Source organism: Hemitrygon akajei, chromosome 10 (genome assembly GCF_048418815.1).
Source record: "Hemitrygon akajei chromosome 10, sHemAka1.3, whole genome shotgun sequence".
NCBI classification, from domain to species: Eukaryota; Metazoa; Chordata; class Chondrichthyes; order Myliobatiformes; family Dasyatidae; genus Hemitrygon; species Hemitrygon akajei.
The window spans coordinates 20,155,052-20,171,563 of NC_133133.1; the positions used below are offsets into that span (position 1 = coordinate 20,155,052).

At 42.1% G+C, this 16,512-nt stretch overlaps 1 protein-coding gene across 1 annotated transcript in view; it reads left to right on the forward strand.

The window, feature by feature from the left end:
- ophn1 (oligophrenin 1) overlaps nt 1–16,512 on the forward strand; it is a 229,854-nt gene that overhangs the window by 88,462 nt on the left and 124,880 nt on the right. The window contains exon 3 of the mRNA XM_073057890.1: nt 9,829–9,890. Within this exon, the coding sequence (XP_072913991.1) occupies nt 9,829–9,890 (62 nt within the window). The remainder of the gene's footprint in view (nt 1–9,828; nt 9,891–16,512) is intronic.

Consider the following 16,512-nt stretch of genomic DNA (forward strand, 5'->3'; position numbering starts at 1 on the left):
GTCTGGAACCAGAGATACAGTCTCAGAATAGAGGCACGTCCATTTAGAACAGAGATGACGAGGAATTTCTTTTGCCGGGGCTGGTGAATCTGTGGAATTTATTGCCGCAGGCAGTTGTGTAGGCCAGATCATTGGATATATTTAAGGAGGAGGTTGATAGGTTCTTGATTAATCAGGGCATTAAAGGTTACGGGAAAAAGGCAGGAGAATGGGGTGAGAGGCTAATAAATTGGCCATGATGGAATGGCTGAGCAGACTTGATGGGCTGAATGGCCTGATTCTGCTCCTAGGTCTTATGGTTTGTCCCAAGTGCCATTGAAATGTTTTAATTTAAAAAAATGTTTTAAATACACAATTCATTACTTCCCGAATACAGGTTTCCCCCGCTATACAAAGGCAGAGCGTTCCTATGTAACCGTTTGTAAAATGTCGTAAAGAGAAGAAGCAATTACCATTAATTTATATGGGAAAAATTTTTGAGCGTTCCCAGACCCAAAAAATAATCTAGCAAATCAAACCAAATAACACATAAAACCTAAAATAACATGAACATATAGTAAAGGCAGGAAAGATATGATAAATATACAGCCTATATAAAGTAGAAATATTGTACGTACAGTGTAGTTTCACTTATCAAAATCGGGAGGACAGCGAACCAAAATCGATTTTGCCTACGCACGTACACGCATGCGCACATAACTGCCCGCACAAGGCTTCACGGTCATGGTAGTCTTTCTCGGGGTAAACACACATATAAAGCGGGCGTCTTTTATCGTAAAAGTGAAAATCCTCTTTGGTTAGTGAAAACGGGTACTAATGTAGGTCTTTTGTAACAGCGTGCCGTCGTAAAGCGAATGTTTGAAAAACGGGGGGGGGGGGGCACCTATACTGCAGTTTCATTAAATTAACCTTTTTGCGACGCATCTTTGAAAAATCCACAGATCTGCTGTTACCCTTTTTCCTCTTCTCCAGACACTGTCAGGGATGTTGGACAGTGATGCTTTCACGTGCTTGGAACTCAGTAGAACAGAAGAGCACACTTCCTTAAGAAATAACCATGGCATTAATCATCCATAATATATGCAAAAATTCCCCTTTAAGCATTTACATCCAAATATATGAATTGTGAGCAGGGCGTGGTATACAGTCCCACATACCTGCTCTACAATATTAATGAGATCATGGCAGACCTCTCTGTAACCATGACTCATTAGGGTGTCAACGGCAGGGCAGTGGGTAGCGTAACACCTTACGGCGCCAGTAATCAGGGTTCAGTTCCTGCTGCTGTCTGTAAGGAATTTGTGTTTTCGCCTGGTTCCCTGTTCTTTCTCCACCGCCCCCCCCAAATTCCAAAGGCGTATGGGTTAGGGTTAGTAAGATGTGGCCATGCTATGTTGGTGCCAAAAGCATAGCGACAATTGCAGGCTGTCCCATTACATCTTCGGAATGTGTTGTTCGTCGACACAAACAATGCATTTCATTGTGTGTTCAATGTACCTGTGACAAATAAAGCTAATCTTTACCCGTATCTCACTCCAGACCACATGTAATAGTCTTTTTTCCTTTTTAAACCCTCTGTGAATGACAAAGGTTGCCACATTAAAAATGTTCTCCCCCTCTGTACTACTTCGGTAAATTTTGTACATCTGCCATTGGTTTTCTAAAATTACTGTGGTTAACTAGTCTGTAATTGTATGTTCCCACAGCAAACTGGTTTTGGTTTGGTATTGTATAGGTTTAATATTGTCACATGTACCAAGATACAGTGAAAATCTTATCTTGTTCACTGTTCATACAGGTCAGGTCATTGCACAGTGCATTGAGGTAGAATAAGGTAAAACAATAAGAATGCAGAATAAAGTGCAAGAACTACCAAAAAGGTGCAGAGCAGGTAAATGATTAAATGCAAGATTATAACGATGTAGATTGAGAGGACAAAAGTCCATCTTATCGTACAAGTGATCCTTTCAAGAGTTTGATAACTGGGATAGAAACTGTCCTTGGGCCTGGTGGTATGTGCTTTCAGGCTTTTGTATCTTCTACATGATAGGACGGGGGAGAAGAGAGAATGTCCGGGGTGGGTGGGGTCTTCGTGCTGGCTACTTTACTGAGCAGTGAGAAGTACAAACAGAGCCTGTAGAGGGAAGGTTGATTTCAGTGATGTGCTGAGCTGCGTCCACGTCTCTGCAGTTTCTTGTGGTCTCGGGCAGAGCAGTTGCCGTACAAAGCGGTGAGGAATCCAGACAGAATACTTCCCACGGTCATATCTCAGTCAATCTCTGCCTTAGCAAAAAAAAGTCCAAGAATTTTCTGTTAACACTACACTTTGAGGAAGAAAGTTTCAAAGATCCATGAATCTAAGGGGAGAAACAACTCACCTCACCTGTCTTCAAAATGCCACCTCCTGCCTGGCTTATTTTGCCAATAGTGACTCCCGATTTTAGATTGCCTCACAAGAGAAAGTGTCCTCTCCACAGCATCCTGTCAAGACACCCCTTGCATGTTTGCTTGGTTATCAACCTGTTCATATGAAGTTCGAAGGAACAAAAAATGTGATGATTTCCTTAGAACAATGGATCCTCTGCACAGAACGTTCCCCAAATGAGCATTTGGTCATCAGTACTTTGCTAACTTTCAGGAGTGATCTGATTATTTCAGGACTTTTCCAGACTAATTTTGCACCTTTCACTCATTATTGTTTAAAAAGTTATGGATGGTTCTTTCAAAATTCTTGTAGTTCTATTTTGAAAGAACATTCAACGTAGATGATCTAAACAAGTCCCTGGCCATCTAGGCTTTCCCTTCCATTTAAGATGCCCCCCCCCACCCCACTTCCCCACCAATACTAATTTGCTGAATTGAAAGGGGTGCTAGCAGTGGGTATCTGTCTGAACCCAAAATTAGATTCAGAAACTTACACAAAATCCTGGGGCGACTCAGCAAAGACTTTCTGTCCCTTTCATTTCCTTGTAGCTGTGCACCCATTTTGCTCAGATTCATTTTAAAAACAAAGTTGCAGGTGGAAAAATAGTGAATATCGTTGGGACGGACGGAATGGTCAAAACCTGTTTTTTTATCGTTTCAGTAAAACAGCACTTGATGCAAGACAGAGGTGAGGGGCTATGTATATCCCACATGCACTGATTTGTAAATTCCCTCAGCGAGTGAAGTAATCGAACTTTAAGGCTTTCTGGACATCCGTACCATGTATGAACAGGGGGCCCCCAGCTCTGTTCTGCTCATTGGAAGCAGCAGAGACCCAGGATATCCAAAATTCACTTGTGATGTTTTTTAATTATTAACAGCAGCTGTATTTTACAGTGTTCTGGCATCTTAATCACGAGACAGAAAAAGATTATTAAAACGAGGTGTGTCAGTGGTCAGAGAAAGTAGTTTTGGTGCACTCTGAGATTATTTACTTTTCAACAACATCTGTGGATAGTTAAAGGCTGAATAAATGTTTTTTAAAGGTCCAGCCTGCATCTCTCACAATTCATATGACAATTCTTTCATCTGGGGTGGGGTTCCTGCAATTTATGTGGTAATACGTGCAAGGTTGGAGAACAGGTTTACATTCTCCTCATTGTTAGAAGTTGGTGGGTGACGTGGAACTGGAAGCTAAGCTATTCCTGAGTGATTTCATAAGTTCAGCTGTTGTCATTTATGTATGACTCGTGAAAGCTATCGGCAAAGATCCACAGCTGCTTTAGAGAGTTGTAGGTATTGAAATAAAGATGTCAATTTTCAGCGTGTCAGGCAGCATTAGTGAGGAGAGAAGTTGTATCATTCTCAATAACGAGCCACGGAACAAGAGCGAGGGCTTTCAATTGCACTGTGAACTCAGGGCAGGAAAAGCCCCTGGTGTATTCGAGGTGAACTATTGACAGTGATTCTGGAATGGTGCCCAGAACTGAGATTCGGTGAGGGAATGGAGAGTTCAGGGCACAAGCAAGGGAGTGAGAGTAGAGCTGCCTGTGTGGTCGTTGATGGGGAGAATGGAAGATGAAATCTTCTCGTGTTGCATTTCTGTGGTGCCAGATATGTGGTGGAAGGAGGAGGTTGGAAGTGGGGTGAAGGGAACAGTAATGGAGGAATTTGCGTGAGGAGCCAGTATGTTAGACTTAACATGGATGTAGAGGCATGTCAGAAATGTTACCTCTCTCCTCATGCAGACATTCCCTTGCCCACCACCATCACCACAGCCCTTCTCACCCAAGACCCCAGTCCTACCCCAGTCCTAATCCTCTACTCTCTGTCAACATTCAATAATTATACAGAATAAATAATTATATAAAGTTAAAGTTAGAAGGACAGATATGGAACAGAATGTACATAAATACAACCTAGCATATATTTATAATGTAAACCACGTTATAAAAAGTGGTTTAAAGTCTTTACAGTGCTGTGACTGAGACAATAGATAGAGGGGGTGGGAAGGGATTATCTAGAATGGTTGATCAGATGCATTGCCTGGAGTCATTTTAAGATGTTGTGAAGTTTTTGTTTTACTAGCCTGATAGTGCTTTCCAGAAAAGGCAGTTTGCTCAGTGGATAATGTCCACGATGATCTTTCCTGTCTTCTTTGTCCTGGACACATACACGGCCCTTTTTATAAACTAGTAACCTTAAAAGATTTGCCTGCATTGTCTATAGATCACTATCACCCATTGTTCTAGCTCCATCAGAGAGACGTTATTGCACTGAATTTGAAGATTTGGAAGGATTCTGCATTTTCCTCGCTCTGAAATCTGACACCAACAAACAGTTTGATTTAAAGGAACCTGTTGTGTTTTGATTGGCTCCAGTGTAAAATCCTAAACAAGGAAATGGCATCCTTGAAATCAACTTCTGATTTTTATCTATATTTTTGAACTGTTTTCAATAACAACAAGGATCCAGCCAGCCCAACATTGGTTGTACAAGTCACTGGCTAGATTCTATTTCACATTAAAGCTATTCTGTTGTTCAGCACGAGCAGACTTGTCTATTAGTCTCTGCAAGCTACAAATTGCAGGTCAGGTTCCACCATGCAGTGTAGGTGCAGAACACTGGGTGAGCTTTTAGCAGCACTCTGGCATAAATGGTGGTTAATATCAGCAGGTACTCAAGTTGAACCAGGCTATGATAGTTGGCATCACAGCCAGAAGAAATGGTTCTGAGGCTGAAACTAAATAACATTGCTAGCTAAGACTTCCAAAGTGGCCCCACTAGATACCTGTCCAACTCTTTCTTTGATAGTTTCTTAAATATCTGGATTTAAGTCATCCAGATACCATTTCTTGATTTGACAGGCTTGCATTCCTGTTGTTTTAAACCATCAATATTTTGTGCTCTACAGAAAAGGAAAAAATTACATATTGTGCAGTTCTTTTAAAATATATAACAGCCCTTTGTAAAATTCTTCAGAATGGATGAAGCACCACTATATTGAAACAGTGACCTTCACAACGAATGTTTCAACATAGACAAAAATAGCCTGGTTATGACCAGCTAACTGCTGACCAGATTTTCAAGTGTATAACTGCTATCATGCATGTTTTTTAATGACTAGGGGCAGATATTTAGCCAGGAACATCTTTCCAGTGCAGTGATCTCTTAGTGCATTGAGTTAACTTTCGATCCTAGCTTTGACGAGAAAAGGAGCCAAGGCTGATCCAATTATTGGCGTGTACTAGTTATAATTTAAATGATCCTCTGTTTTCCATGATATTAATGATATTAATTATGTGTCTCTGCTGGCCGGATGAACTGCTGGTTCTGATGTCCAACTTCAGATTTACGTTGGATATGCTGAACAGTATCATCAAGATGGGTTCTTGATCCTGAATGACTCTTAAGATAGCCACTCAGAAATGCTTTTTTGCTCTTAAGGTTTTAGATCCTGAATACTGATTGCCTTGATATATTCAGGAGCATTTGAGGTGTTCAGTTAATGGTTCAGTCTCATAGTTTCCCATAAGCTTTAGTAAAGACTGGCTTTGTTGGACACTGAAAACACAAGTGTAGTGAATCCATCACCCAAACCATTCTCAGGTCAAAGTATGTAGGGTCCCTTTAATAGAACCCAAGAAATTCACAGTCTTGTGCAAAAGTCTTAGACATGCATATAGAACAGTACAAAATTCTTGGGCATATATACAGAACTGTGCAAAAGTCTTAGGCACATAAATGAAACTGTGCAAAGATCTTAGGCACGTACACAGAACTTTGCAAAAGTTTTAAGCACGTATTACGGTACTGTGAAAAAATCTTAGGCACATTTATATAGCTGGTGTGCCCAAGACTTTTGCACAGTACGTAGTAATTTTATGTATTGCACTGTACTGCTGTCACAGAAACAATCATGATGTATGTGAGAGATGATAAACCTGATCTTGATGTGGGTCTGTATTGTGGACTGAGAGTGGGAAGAGGGCAGGGAGTGGGGAATCATGGTTGGGAAAAGGGGAAGGGAGAGGGGAGGGAGTGGGAAGCACCAGAGAGACCAACTGAAATGATCAGTAAACCAATTGTTTGGAATCAAATGACCTTGCTTGGTGTCTCAAGGCTGGGCGTGCCACCCCCCACCCCTGGTGCTCCTTCTCTGCCACCTGTCCTACACACCTCCCACAGCACTCCACACTCCACACTCCCAACATACTTTGCTCTTGCCAGATTTACTAACTTGCTCTCCACTCCACATCGACAAATACAGTACTGTCTTAGACATCCTAGCTATACAGTGTCTATAAAAAGGATTCGGCCCACCCCCCGGAAGGTTTCATGTTTTATTGTTTTACAACATTGAATCACAGTGGATTTGACATTTTTGACACAGATCAACAGAAAAAGATTCTTTCATGTCAAAGTGAAAACAGATATCTATAAAGTGATCTAAATTAATTACAAATATAAAACACAGCATAACTAACTGCAGAAGTATTCACCCCCCCTTTAATATGACACACCCACATCATCACTGGTGCAGCTAACTGGCTTTAGAAGTCACGTAATTATTTAAATTGAGATCACCAGGTGCAGACAAGGTGCTTCAATTGATTGTAGTAAGAATACACCTGTATCTGGAAGGTCCAACTGCTGGGGAGTCAGTACCCTGGCAAAAACTACAGCACGAAGACAAAAGAACACTCCAAGCAACTCCACAAAAAGGTTATTGAAAAGCACAAGTCAAGAGATGGATACAAGCACATTTCCAAGTCACTGAATATCCCTCGGAGTATAGTGAAGCCAATAATCAAGAAATGGCAAGAATATGGCACAGCTGTAAATCTGGCTAGAGCAGGCCGTCCTCAAACACTGAGTGACCGTGCAGATAGGGGACTAGTGAGGGACACCACCAAGAGACCCATGACAATACTGGAGGGGTTACAAGTTTCAGTGGCTGAGATGGGAGAGACCGCCCATATAACAACTGTTGTTTACCAATCGCAGCTTTATGGGAGAGTGACACTGTTGAAAAAATCCACTTGAAATCTTGGCTGGAGATGGCCAAAAAGCATGTGGGAGACTCTGAAATCAGTTAGAAGAAGGCTCTCTGGTCTGATGAAAGCAAAATTGAGCTTTTTGGCCATCAGACTAAACACTATTTTTTGGCATAAGCCAAACACCGCACTTCATCAGAACACACCATCCCTACATGAAGCATGGTGGTGGCTGCATTATGCTGTGGGGATGCTTCACTGCAGCAGGCCCTGGAAGGCTTGTGAAGTTGGAGGGAAAAATGAATGCAGCGAAATTCAGGGAAATCCTGGAGGAAAACCAGATGCAGTCTGCAGGAGAACTGTGACTTGAGAGATTTGTTTTCCAGCAGACAATGATTCCAAGCATCAATCCAGAACTCTAAAGGAATAGCTTAAAAACAACAAACTTCATGTCCTGGAGTGGCCAAGTCAGAGTCCAGACCTCAATCCAACTGAGAATTTGTGGCTGGACTTGGAACAGTCTGTTCACTCACGATCCCCATGTACTCCGACAGAGCTTGAGCAATTTTGTAAAGAAGAATGGGAAAAAATTGCATTTTATATATACAAAGCTGATAGAGACCTATTCACATAGACCCAAGGCTGTAATTGCTGCCAGAGATACATCTACTAAATACTGACTTGACAGGGGTGAATACTTATGCAATCAATTAATTGTGTTTATATTGTCATTAATTTGGATCACTTTGTAGAGATCTGTTTTCACATTGACAAAAAGGGTCTTTTTCTGTTGATCAGTGTCAAAAAAGCGAAATGAAATCCACTATTATTCAATGTTGTAAATCAAAAGAACCTGAAAACTTCCAAGGGGTGGGGGTGAGAATCATTTTTATAGGCACTGTGTATGTGCTTAGGACTTTTGCACAGTTCTGTATATAGGGGGAAAAAAGGAATGTGTGCAAACAGTATGAAATTGATGAAAGATTCAGGGAATTGAGAATGGAAGTCATGTTGCACTCGTTTGTTAAAATTTGGGTGACTGGACACGCGGCCATTACACTATTAATGAGTATGGTCATCTGATGAGGAATTGGTTCGTGGGTGTGACCCTTCTATCAGAGAGCTTCTATTTCGCCTTCTCCTTTGCTCCACTAGCTCTGCCCCTCGTCCACTGGTGGCTTAGTGGTGCAGTGTTGGCTATCATTTAGTAAATCTCTACCTGGAGTCATAGCATCCCATGAGATGCAAAGATGGTTGGACAACCAAGTTTCAATCTCAACAAGTCGTACTTTTTTTTCTTATTGGAAGGGTGGACAAGAGGCGAGTAATAGCTTTGAATCAGGTCTATGAAGATCTGTTTTTTGCTTGTTTTGAATGAGTTCCACACTTCCACTCCCTCGATCTCAGGACTTTCTCTGACCCTGCTAATCAGCCAGGAATGTTAAAATCTCTTCTTCTTACGCTTCTTACGGAACTTTGTACTTGAGCTGGAAGGAATCATGTTTGCATGTTTGACAATTCAGGGTTTTGTAAAATCAATTAGACCTCCTAGTGCTAAAATACACAAATCTATGATTATAGTTCTATCTATAAGCTACACCTTGATCCCTTTCCACCTGTGACTGTGATCTATCACCAAAAAAATACTGAAGCTGGTGATAGAAAGATCTTTAATTATTGCAAAGAGCATTCTGATAATAGAGTCTCTCAAACTCAAAAGTATATTACATTTTTTCTACCCTCAAGATCAAAGGTTCAATACAATTGATTCAATACAATGTCAATAGTTACAATGACATCATTTACTTCAATATTCATTTGAACTGAATATCCATTTGGCAGACACATCTGGGAGTCCAAACACCTTTGCTGGGACAGAGTAATTCACACAATTATGCCAGACTCTGCTTTTCGTAGGTAGTCCTCTGCACTGAGTGATCAGTGAATGTAGAAAGTAGCTTGTCAAATAACGAGACCATTACCACCTTATTAGATAGTACCATAACTTAGGAATAGAGGATGCTTGATAACCCCCCCTTAAAAATTCCTTAGCGGACTGGAAATCTTGATACTACCCCTGATCCACCGCGGAACGCAGGATCGGGTTAAAGGATTAAAGATTTTCGGTCCGTGTAGCAATTTACGTTAAGAAATGAAGACTGGTTCTTGTTTGAAGTGATATCTGCTATATTTGCATAACTTTAGAATATTCCTCAATGTATCCAGCATCTTTACTGAATAGTTGACTTTTGTGGTGTGAGGAAGAGGCAGTCAGGAGCAGTAAAACTTCGACCTGCACGTTTCAGAGATGCGTACGTCTCTGCACATGCTAATACTGTTGTATTGAAGTCCTCCATCAAGTGGGTAAGGCTTTGATGCCCTCAGTGAAATTTCCTGTCTCTTTCAGCTGAATCCTTCAAGGAGTTTGCAGGGCTGCTGCAAGAGGTCGAAGAGGAAAGAGTAATGATGGTAAGTTATTCACTTTATATACTATAAGAGGAATGCAATGTGTCTATTTCCATTTGGACGCTATTGCTTCCTTTCTCAATGTCAGTATCATCAACCACAACGTAATTCGTGCACATATAAAATGCAGAGTCAGAAATAACATATGGAGAACTGTTAATGTAGTTGGCCATGATATGAGCTTAATTACACTATGCTTGTCCATGGAGGAACTTTCTTTTGTAGACCTTGTAGTACTTGTAATTTTTAGATTTGCCCTCAGGAAATTATTTTTTAATTTGTTTGTACATCACAGAAAAGTGATGGGCCAGGTTTTACTGCAAAATTGCATTTGTTAGTTTCTGGCACATTGGCTTTCATAAATAAGAATGTTGAGGCTGTAGGCACAGTATTAGGCCATTCGGCCTATTGAGTCTGCTTCACCATTTCATCATGGCCATCCATTTCCCTCTTAACCCCATTCTCCTGCCTTCTCCCTGTAGCCTTTCATGCCCTGACTAATCAAAACCCTGTCAACGTTCATCTTAAAAGCACTCGGTATCCTGGCCTCCACAGCCACTTGTGGCAATGAATTCCACAGACTCAGTACCCTCTGGATAAATAATTTCCTCCTCATCTCTATTCTAAATGGACCACAAAACACAGGAGCAGAGCTAGCCCATTCACCCATCAAGTCTGCTCTGCTATTCCATCGTGTCTGATCCTGGATCCTGCTCAACCCCATACACCTGCCTTCTCGTGTGTGGCACCTTATCAAATACCTTTTGAAAATCAAAGTAAGTGACATCCACTGCCTCTCATTTGTCCACCCTGCTTGTCACTTCCTCGAAGAACACTAACAGATTGGTCAGGCAAGATTTCCCTTTGCAGAAACTTTGTCTACTTTGACTTATTTTGGACATCTTTCTATTTTGAGGCTGTGCTCTCTGGTCCTAGACTCCCCCAGTAAAGGAAATACCAACTCTTACAGCATTCAGTAGGTTTCAATAAGGTCCGCCTCCTCATTCTTCTAAATTCCAGCAAGTACTGGCTCAGAGCCTTCAATCATTGCTTACCTACTCACTCCCAGAATCATTCTTGTGAACCTCTTCGGATCCCTCCCCAATGTCAGCACATCCTTTCTTAAATAGGGGTCCCAAACCTGCTCACAATATTCCTAGTATCGCTGCTCAGCAGTGTCCTAGGTAGCCTCGCTATTACATCCTTGCTTTTATATTCTAGTCCTCTTGAAATGAATGCTAACATTATGTTTGCTTTCCTCAGCACTGATTCAACCTGCAAATGAACCTTTAGGGAATCCTGCAAGAGGACTTCCAAATCTCTTTGCACCCTGGACTTCTGAATTTTCTCCCCGTTTAGAAAATAGTCTGTGTTTTTGTTCCTTCTACCAAAGTGCTTGACTATACACTTACCGGCACCACGTTCCATCTGCCACCTCTTTGCCCGTTCTCCTAATCTGTCTGAGTCCTTCTGCAGACTCCCTGCTTCCTCAACACTACCAGCCCCTCCACTTATCTTGATATCGTCTGCAAACTTGGTCACAAAGCCATCAATTTCACCATCCTCCAAATCATTGACATATAACATAAGAAGATGCAGTCCCAACTTGAGGAACACTACTAGTCACCAGCAGCCAGTTACTGTACCTCTTGCCATTCAGTCAATGCTGTATCCATGTAAGAATCTTTCCTGTAATACCATGGACTCATTGCTTGTTTAACAGTCTCATGTGCTGTACCTTGTCAAAGGCCTTCTGATAATCCAAGAACAACATCCACCAATTCTCATTTGTCTATCCTGCTTGTTAAGTCTTCAATGAATTCCAACAGATTTGTCAGGCAAGATTTTCCCTTAAGGAAACCGTGCTGACTTTGGGCTATTTTGTCATGTTGCTGCCAAGTACCCTGAAACCACATTCTTAACAATTAACTCCAACATCTTCCAAACCACTGAGGTCAGGCTAACAGGCCTATAATTTCCTTTCTTCTGCCTGTCTCCCTTCTTGAAGAGTGGAGTGATGTTTGCAATGTATGCCTCTCCTCCACCCCCACAGGTTTGCCCACGTAGGTGTTGAAAGAAGCATAGTGAGAGAATTGTGGAAAAAATTAATTGTTGAATGCATCCATTCATTGCCCTAAGTGTCACAGTAGCTGGACAATGGGCTTCCATTCTGAATTCTGCAATGGAGCACAGTCTGAGCGTGATTTTATACTTATAGCACGTGTGACAGAGGTTGATATCTGGTGTCTCGAGTTAACAGAGATCCATCAGGGTACATTAATCAGTTTAGATAGTTGTAAGCAGAGAGAAGCCCAAAGTAGTTGAACTGACTGTTAAATCCTATTCAGAGAGAATTGAACAGAGATGTGCAGAGGATGTTTCTTGTAGTGGGGGAGTCTGGGACCAGAGGGAGCAGCTTCTGAAACCTTGTGCACCATCTTTCAGTCTTGGTTGGGGTGAGGCTGCTGCCTCTTTTATACGTTCGGGTTCCAGTTGCATCATTTCAATTGCTCTGGCAATAAATATTGAAACGGCAAGATAAAGAGGATGTGATGAAGATATTTCCAATATTGAGAGGGTCTAGGACCACAGAGCACAGCTTCAGAGTGGAAGGACGTCCCTTTAGAACAGAGATGAGGAGGAATTCTTTTAGCCAGAAGGTGGTGAATTCTTTGCCATAGGTGGCTGTGGAGGCCAAGTCAATGGGTATATTTAAGGCAGAGGTGGATAGGTTCTTGATGAGCCAGGGTGTCAAAGGTTGATGGGGAGAAGGCAGAAGAATGAGGTTGAGAGGATTGTAAATCAGCCATGATGGAATGATGGAGCAGACTCAGTGGGCCTAATTCTGCTCCTTTGGCTTGTGGAAGGTGAGAGGGGATTGAGAGAGTCCTGAAATTAGATTTTTTTTGATATGTCTGGGATGGGGGTTGTTAAAAGGTGAAAACTCCAAAGGACTGAGCAGCCTCACATGTAACAGTTAATATCCAGAGGGGGAATGATTAAGTTGCAGTGACCACGCATCACATTGTTTAAGGATTGTACTTGAACTGGAAAGACCTTGTTCTCTGCAGTGATCAGCTCAGGTATAAAATTCAAACTCATTCTAAGGTTTGTTTTAACACTCAGGTCAATTATTGCCTTAAGTGCCCCATTTATCATAAATAACAACTGCATGCTGGTTGTATTATTGAGACAGAAAGGTCTACCAACGTTTGACGTGTAGCCACAGTCATTCAGGGAGGAAACTATCATTGATGCAAATAATCTCAGTGACAAGTTGTATATGAAGAAATGGAAGGCTATGTGGGAGAAAAGGCTTAGATTGATTTCAGAGCAGGTCAAGTGGTCAGCATAACATTGTGGGCTGAAGGGCCTGTACGGTGCTGTTCTTTGTTCAGCACCTTATGATCTATGAGCAACTGGAGGGATAATTTAAAAAGGCCCTGCTGCAACGCAGAAAACCAAGCAATCTAATTCTATTTTAAGTTCCTTTTCTCTGATGAATAAAATTGCAACAATAAAAGTGGTTCAAGTAATCTTCTCAGGTGCCGTTCTTTCAGTTTTCTACATTACTTAAAGTACAGCAGCTGCTCAGTTTTGAAATCCATTTCACGCACGTCTGCTCTTACTCCATCTTCCCGCCACCCTACCAGGGATAGGGGTCCTCTTGTCCTCACCTACCACCCCACTAGCTTCTGCGCCCAGTACATAATTCTCCAAAATGTCCGCCACCTCCAACGGGATCCCACCATCTTTCCTTCCCCCCCCCCCCCCCCACTTTCTGCAGGGATCGCTCCCTACGTGACTCCCTTGTCCTCGCCCCTCCTTGCTAATCTCCCTCCTGACACTTACCGTGCAAGTGGAACACCTGCCCTTACACCCATTCAGGGCCCTAAACAGTCCTTCCAGGTGAGGTGGCACGTCACCTGTGAGTCTGTTGGGGTCATGTACTGTGTATATCAGTGAGACCCAACGTAGATTGGGAGACCGCTTCACTGAGCACCTATGCTCTGTCCACTGGAAAAAGCGGAATCTCCCAATGGCCACCCACTTTAATTCAACTTCCCATTCCTATTCCGATATGTCCATCCACGGCCTCCTCAACCGTTGTGATGAGGTCACATTTAGGTTGGAGGAGCAACACCTTATATTCCGTCTGGGTAGCCTCCAACTTGATGGCATGAACATTGATTTCTCAAACTTCTGGTAATGCCCCCCACTCCTCCCTTTCACCATTTCCCATCCCCCTTAACCTCTCTTACTTTATGTCCTTGCCCGCCCATCGCCTCTCTCTGGTGCTCCTCCCCACTTTTCTTTCTTCCATGGCCTTCTGTCTCTTTCACCAATCAACTTCCCAGCTCTTTACTTCATCCCTCCCCCTCCAGGTTTCACCTGTCACCTGGTGGTTCTCTCTCCCCTCTCCCCAACTTTTAAATCTACTCCTCAGCTTTTTTCTCCAGTCCTGCCAAAGGGTTTCAGCCCAAAATAGATGCTGCCTGGCCTGCTGAGTTACTCCAGCATTTTGTGTGTGTTGCTCAGATTTCCAGCATCTGCAGATTTCTCTTGTTTTTAAATGTTTCAACTTTTTTACACTTGACCACTAAGGAGAATTTCTGGGTTTGTTGCTTTATGATTGTTCTGTCACTCAAAGATCTATTGAAACTACACTTGGGAAGACAATTAATTGGAGTCACAACCAGGCATGAGTCAAGTTTTTCCAGCAGTTCCTCTTTGGGGTAGGACAAAGAGGTTTAAGATGAATTCATGTTTTTCTTTCTTAAGCAGGTTTTGTCCAGAAATACACACAGGAGTAGCCCTTTAACCCCACTGGGCTGCCCCACCATTCAGAGAGATCATAGCAGATCTGACTGATACGTCAACTCCACATTCAAATTAACCAGGGTAATCTCTCACAAGAACCTGCCTTAAAAATATTAAAACACTCTGCTTCCACAGACCTTTTGAGGAAGAGTTTCGAAGACTTGCCCCATTCAGAAGAATTTTTTTTGTCTCAGCGTTTCAAATGAGTGGCTCTTTATTTTTTCAGCATCTCTTTCACGATGAGTGAGGAGTTTAGTCAATGTCTCTAAGTACTCCATTTCAAATCTGGCAAGATGACAGATAAGTGTTTTAACTATACTCTCAGCGGCCACTTTATTAGATACCTCCTGTACTTACTAAAGTGGGCACTGTTTCCAGTTTGTTGTCTTCTGCTGCTGTAACCCATCCACTTCAAAGTTCGATGCGTTATGTGTTCAGAGATGCTCTTTTGTACACCACTGTTGTAACGCATGGTTACTGTGGCCCTCCTGTCAGCTTGAAGCAGTCTGGCCATTCTCTTTTGACCTCTCTCATTAACAAGGCATTTTCACCCACAGAACTGCTGTTCACTGAGTGGTTTTCATATTTTGTACAATTCTCTGTAAACTCCAGAGACGGTTGTGCATGAAAATCCCAGATCAGCAGTTTCTGTGATACTCAAACCATCCCGTCTGGCAACAACAGCCATTCCACAGTCCAAGACAATTAGATCTCATTTCTTCCTCATTCTGATGTTTGGTCTGAGCAACAACTAAACCTCTTGACCATGTCTGCATGCTTTTATGCATCGAGTTGCTGCCACATGATTGGCTGATTAGCTATTTGCACTAATGAGAAGATGTACAAGTGGTACCTAATAAAGCGACGACTGAGTGTATATGGCAACAACTTTCTCCCCAATAAAGCAGTAAGTAATTCTGTTTTATGATCAGATTCAATATCCAGTTTACTATTTTAGCTTTTAGAATGGAAATGTCAACCGCAGTCCTTACATTCCACTGACAAATGGTTTGAAATTTTAGCAAGCATGAGACGGCAGGTTTCTGTATCTTAGCTTCTCAGATAAGACACCATCCTTGTTTGCACTTGCACCGTCCAGTCCGTTTTCATAGACAATTTCCATGCTGCCTTTAAATTCTCCTTGTCTATTTTTGACACCTGCCTCCTTTTTCTTCATATCTTTGTCTCATCTGAGGAAACATCTTAACCACCAACGTTTTTGACGAACCCACTGACTCCCATAGCTACCTCAACTACACTTACTCCCACTCTATAAGAATGCCATTCTGTTTTCAGTTCCTCTGTCTCTACCACAACTGTTCTTGAGATGAGATACTCGACATTTAAGGAACAGCTTCTTCCACGTTGCCATCAGATTTTTGAAAGGACGATGAAGCCATGCACACTACCTCACCATTTATCCACCTCGGTTTTACTGTCTCTTTGCACTATTTATTTAACTTAATTTAAATATATACGTGCGCACACACACACACACACACGCACACGCACACGCACACGCACACGCGCACACGCACACGCACACGCACACGCACACGCACACGCACACGCACACGCACACACACACGCACACGCACACGCACACGCACACGCACACGCACACGCACACGCACACACACGCACATGCACACGCACACACACACACACAATACTGCATGTACAAATATATAAATATGTACATGCAGTATATATGTATTTCTTATTGTAATTTATATTCTATCATTTATTGCAATGCACTGCTGCCACAAAACAACATATTTCATTATATACTTTAAGCCAGTGA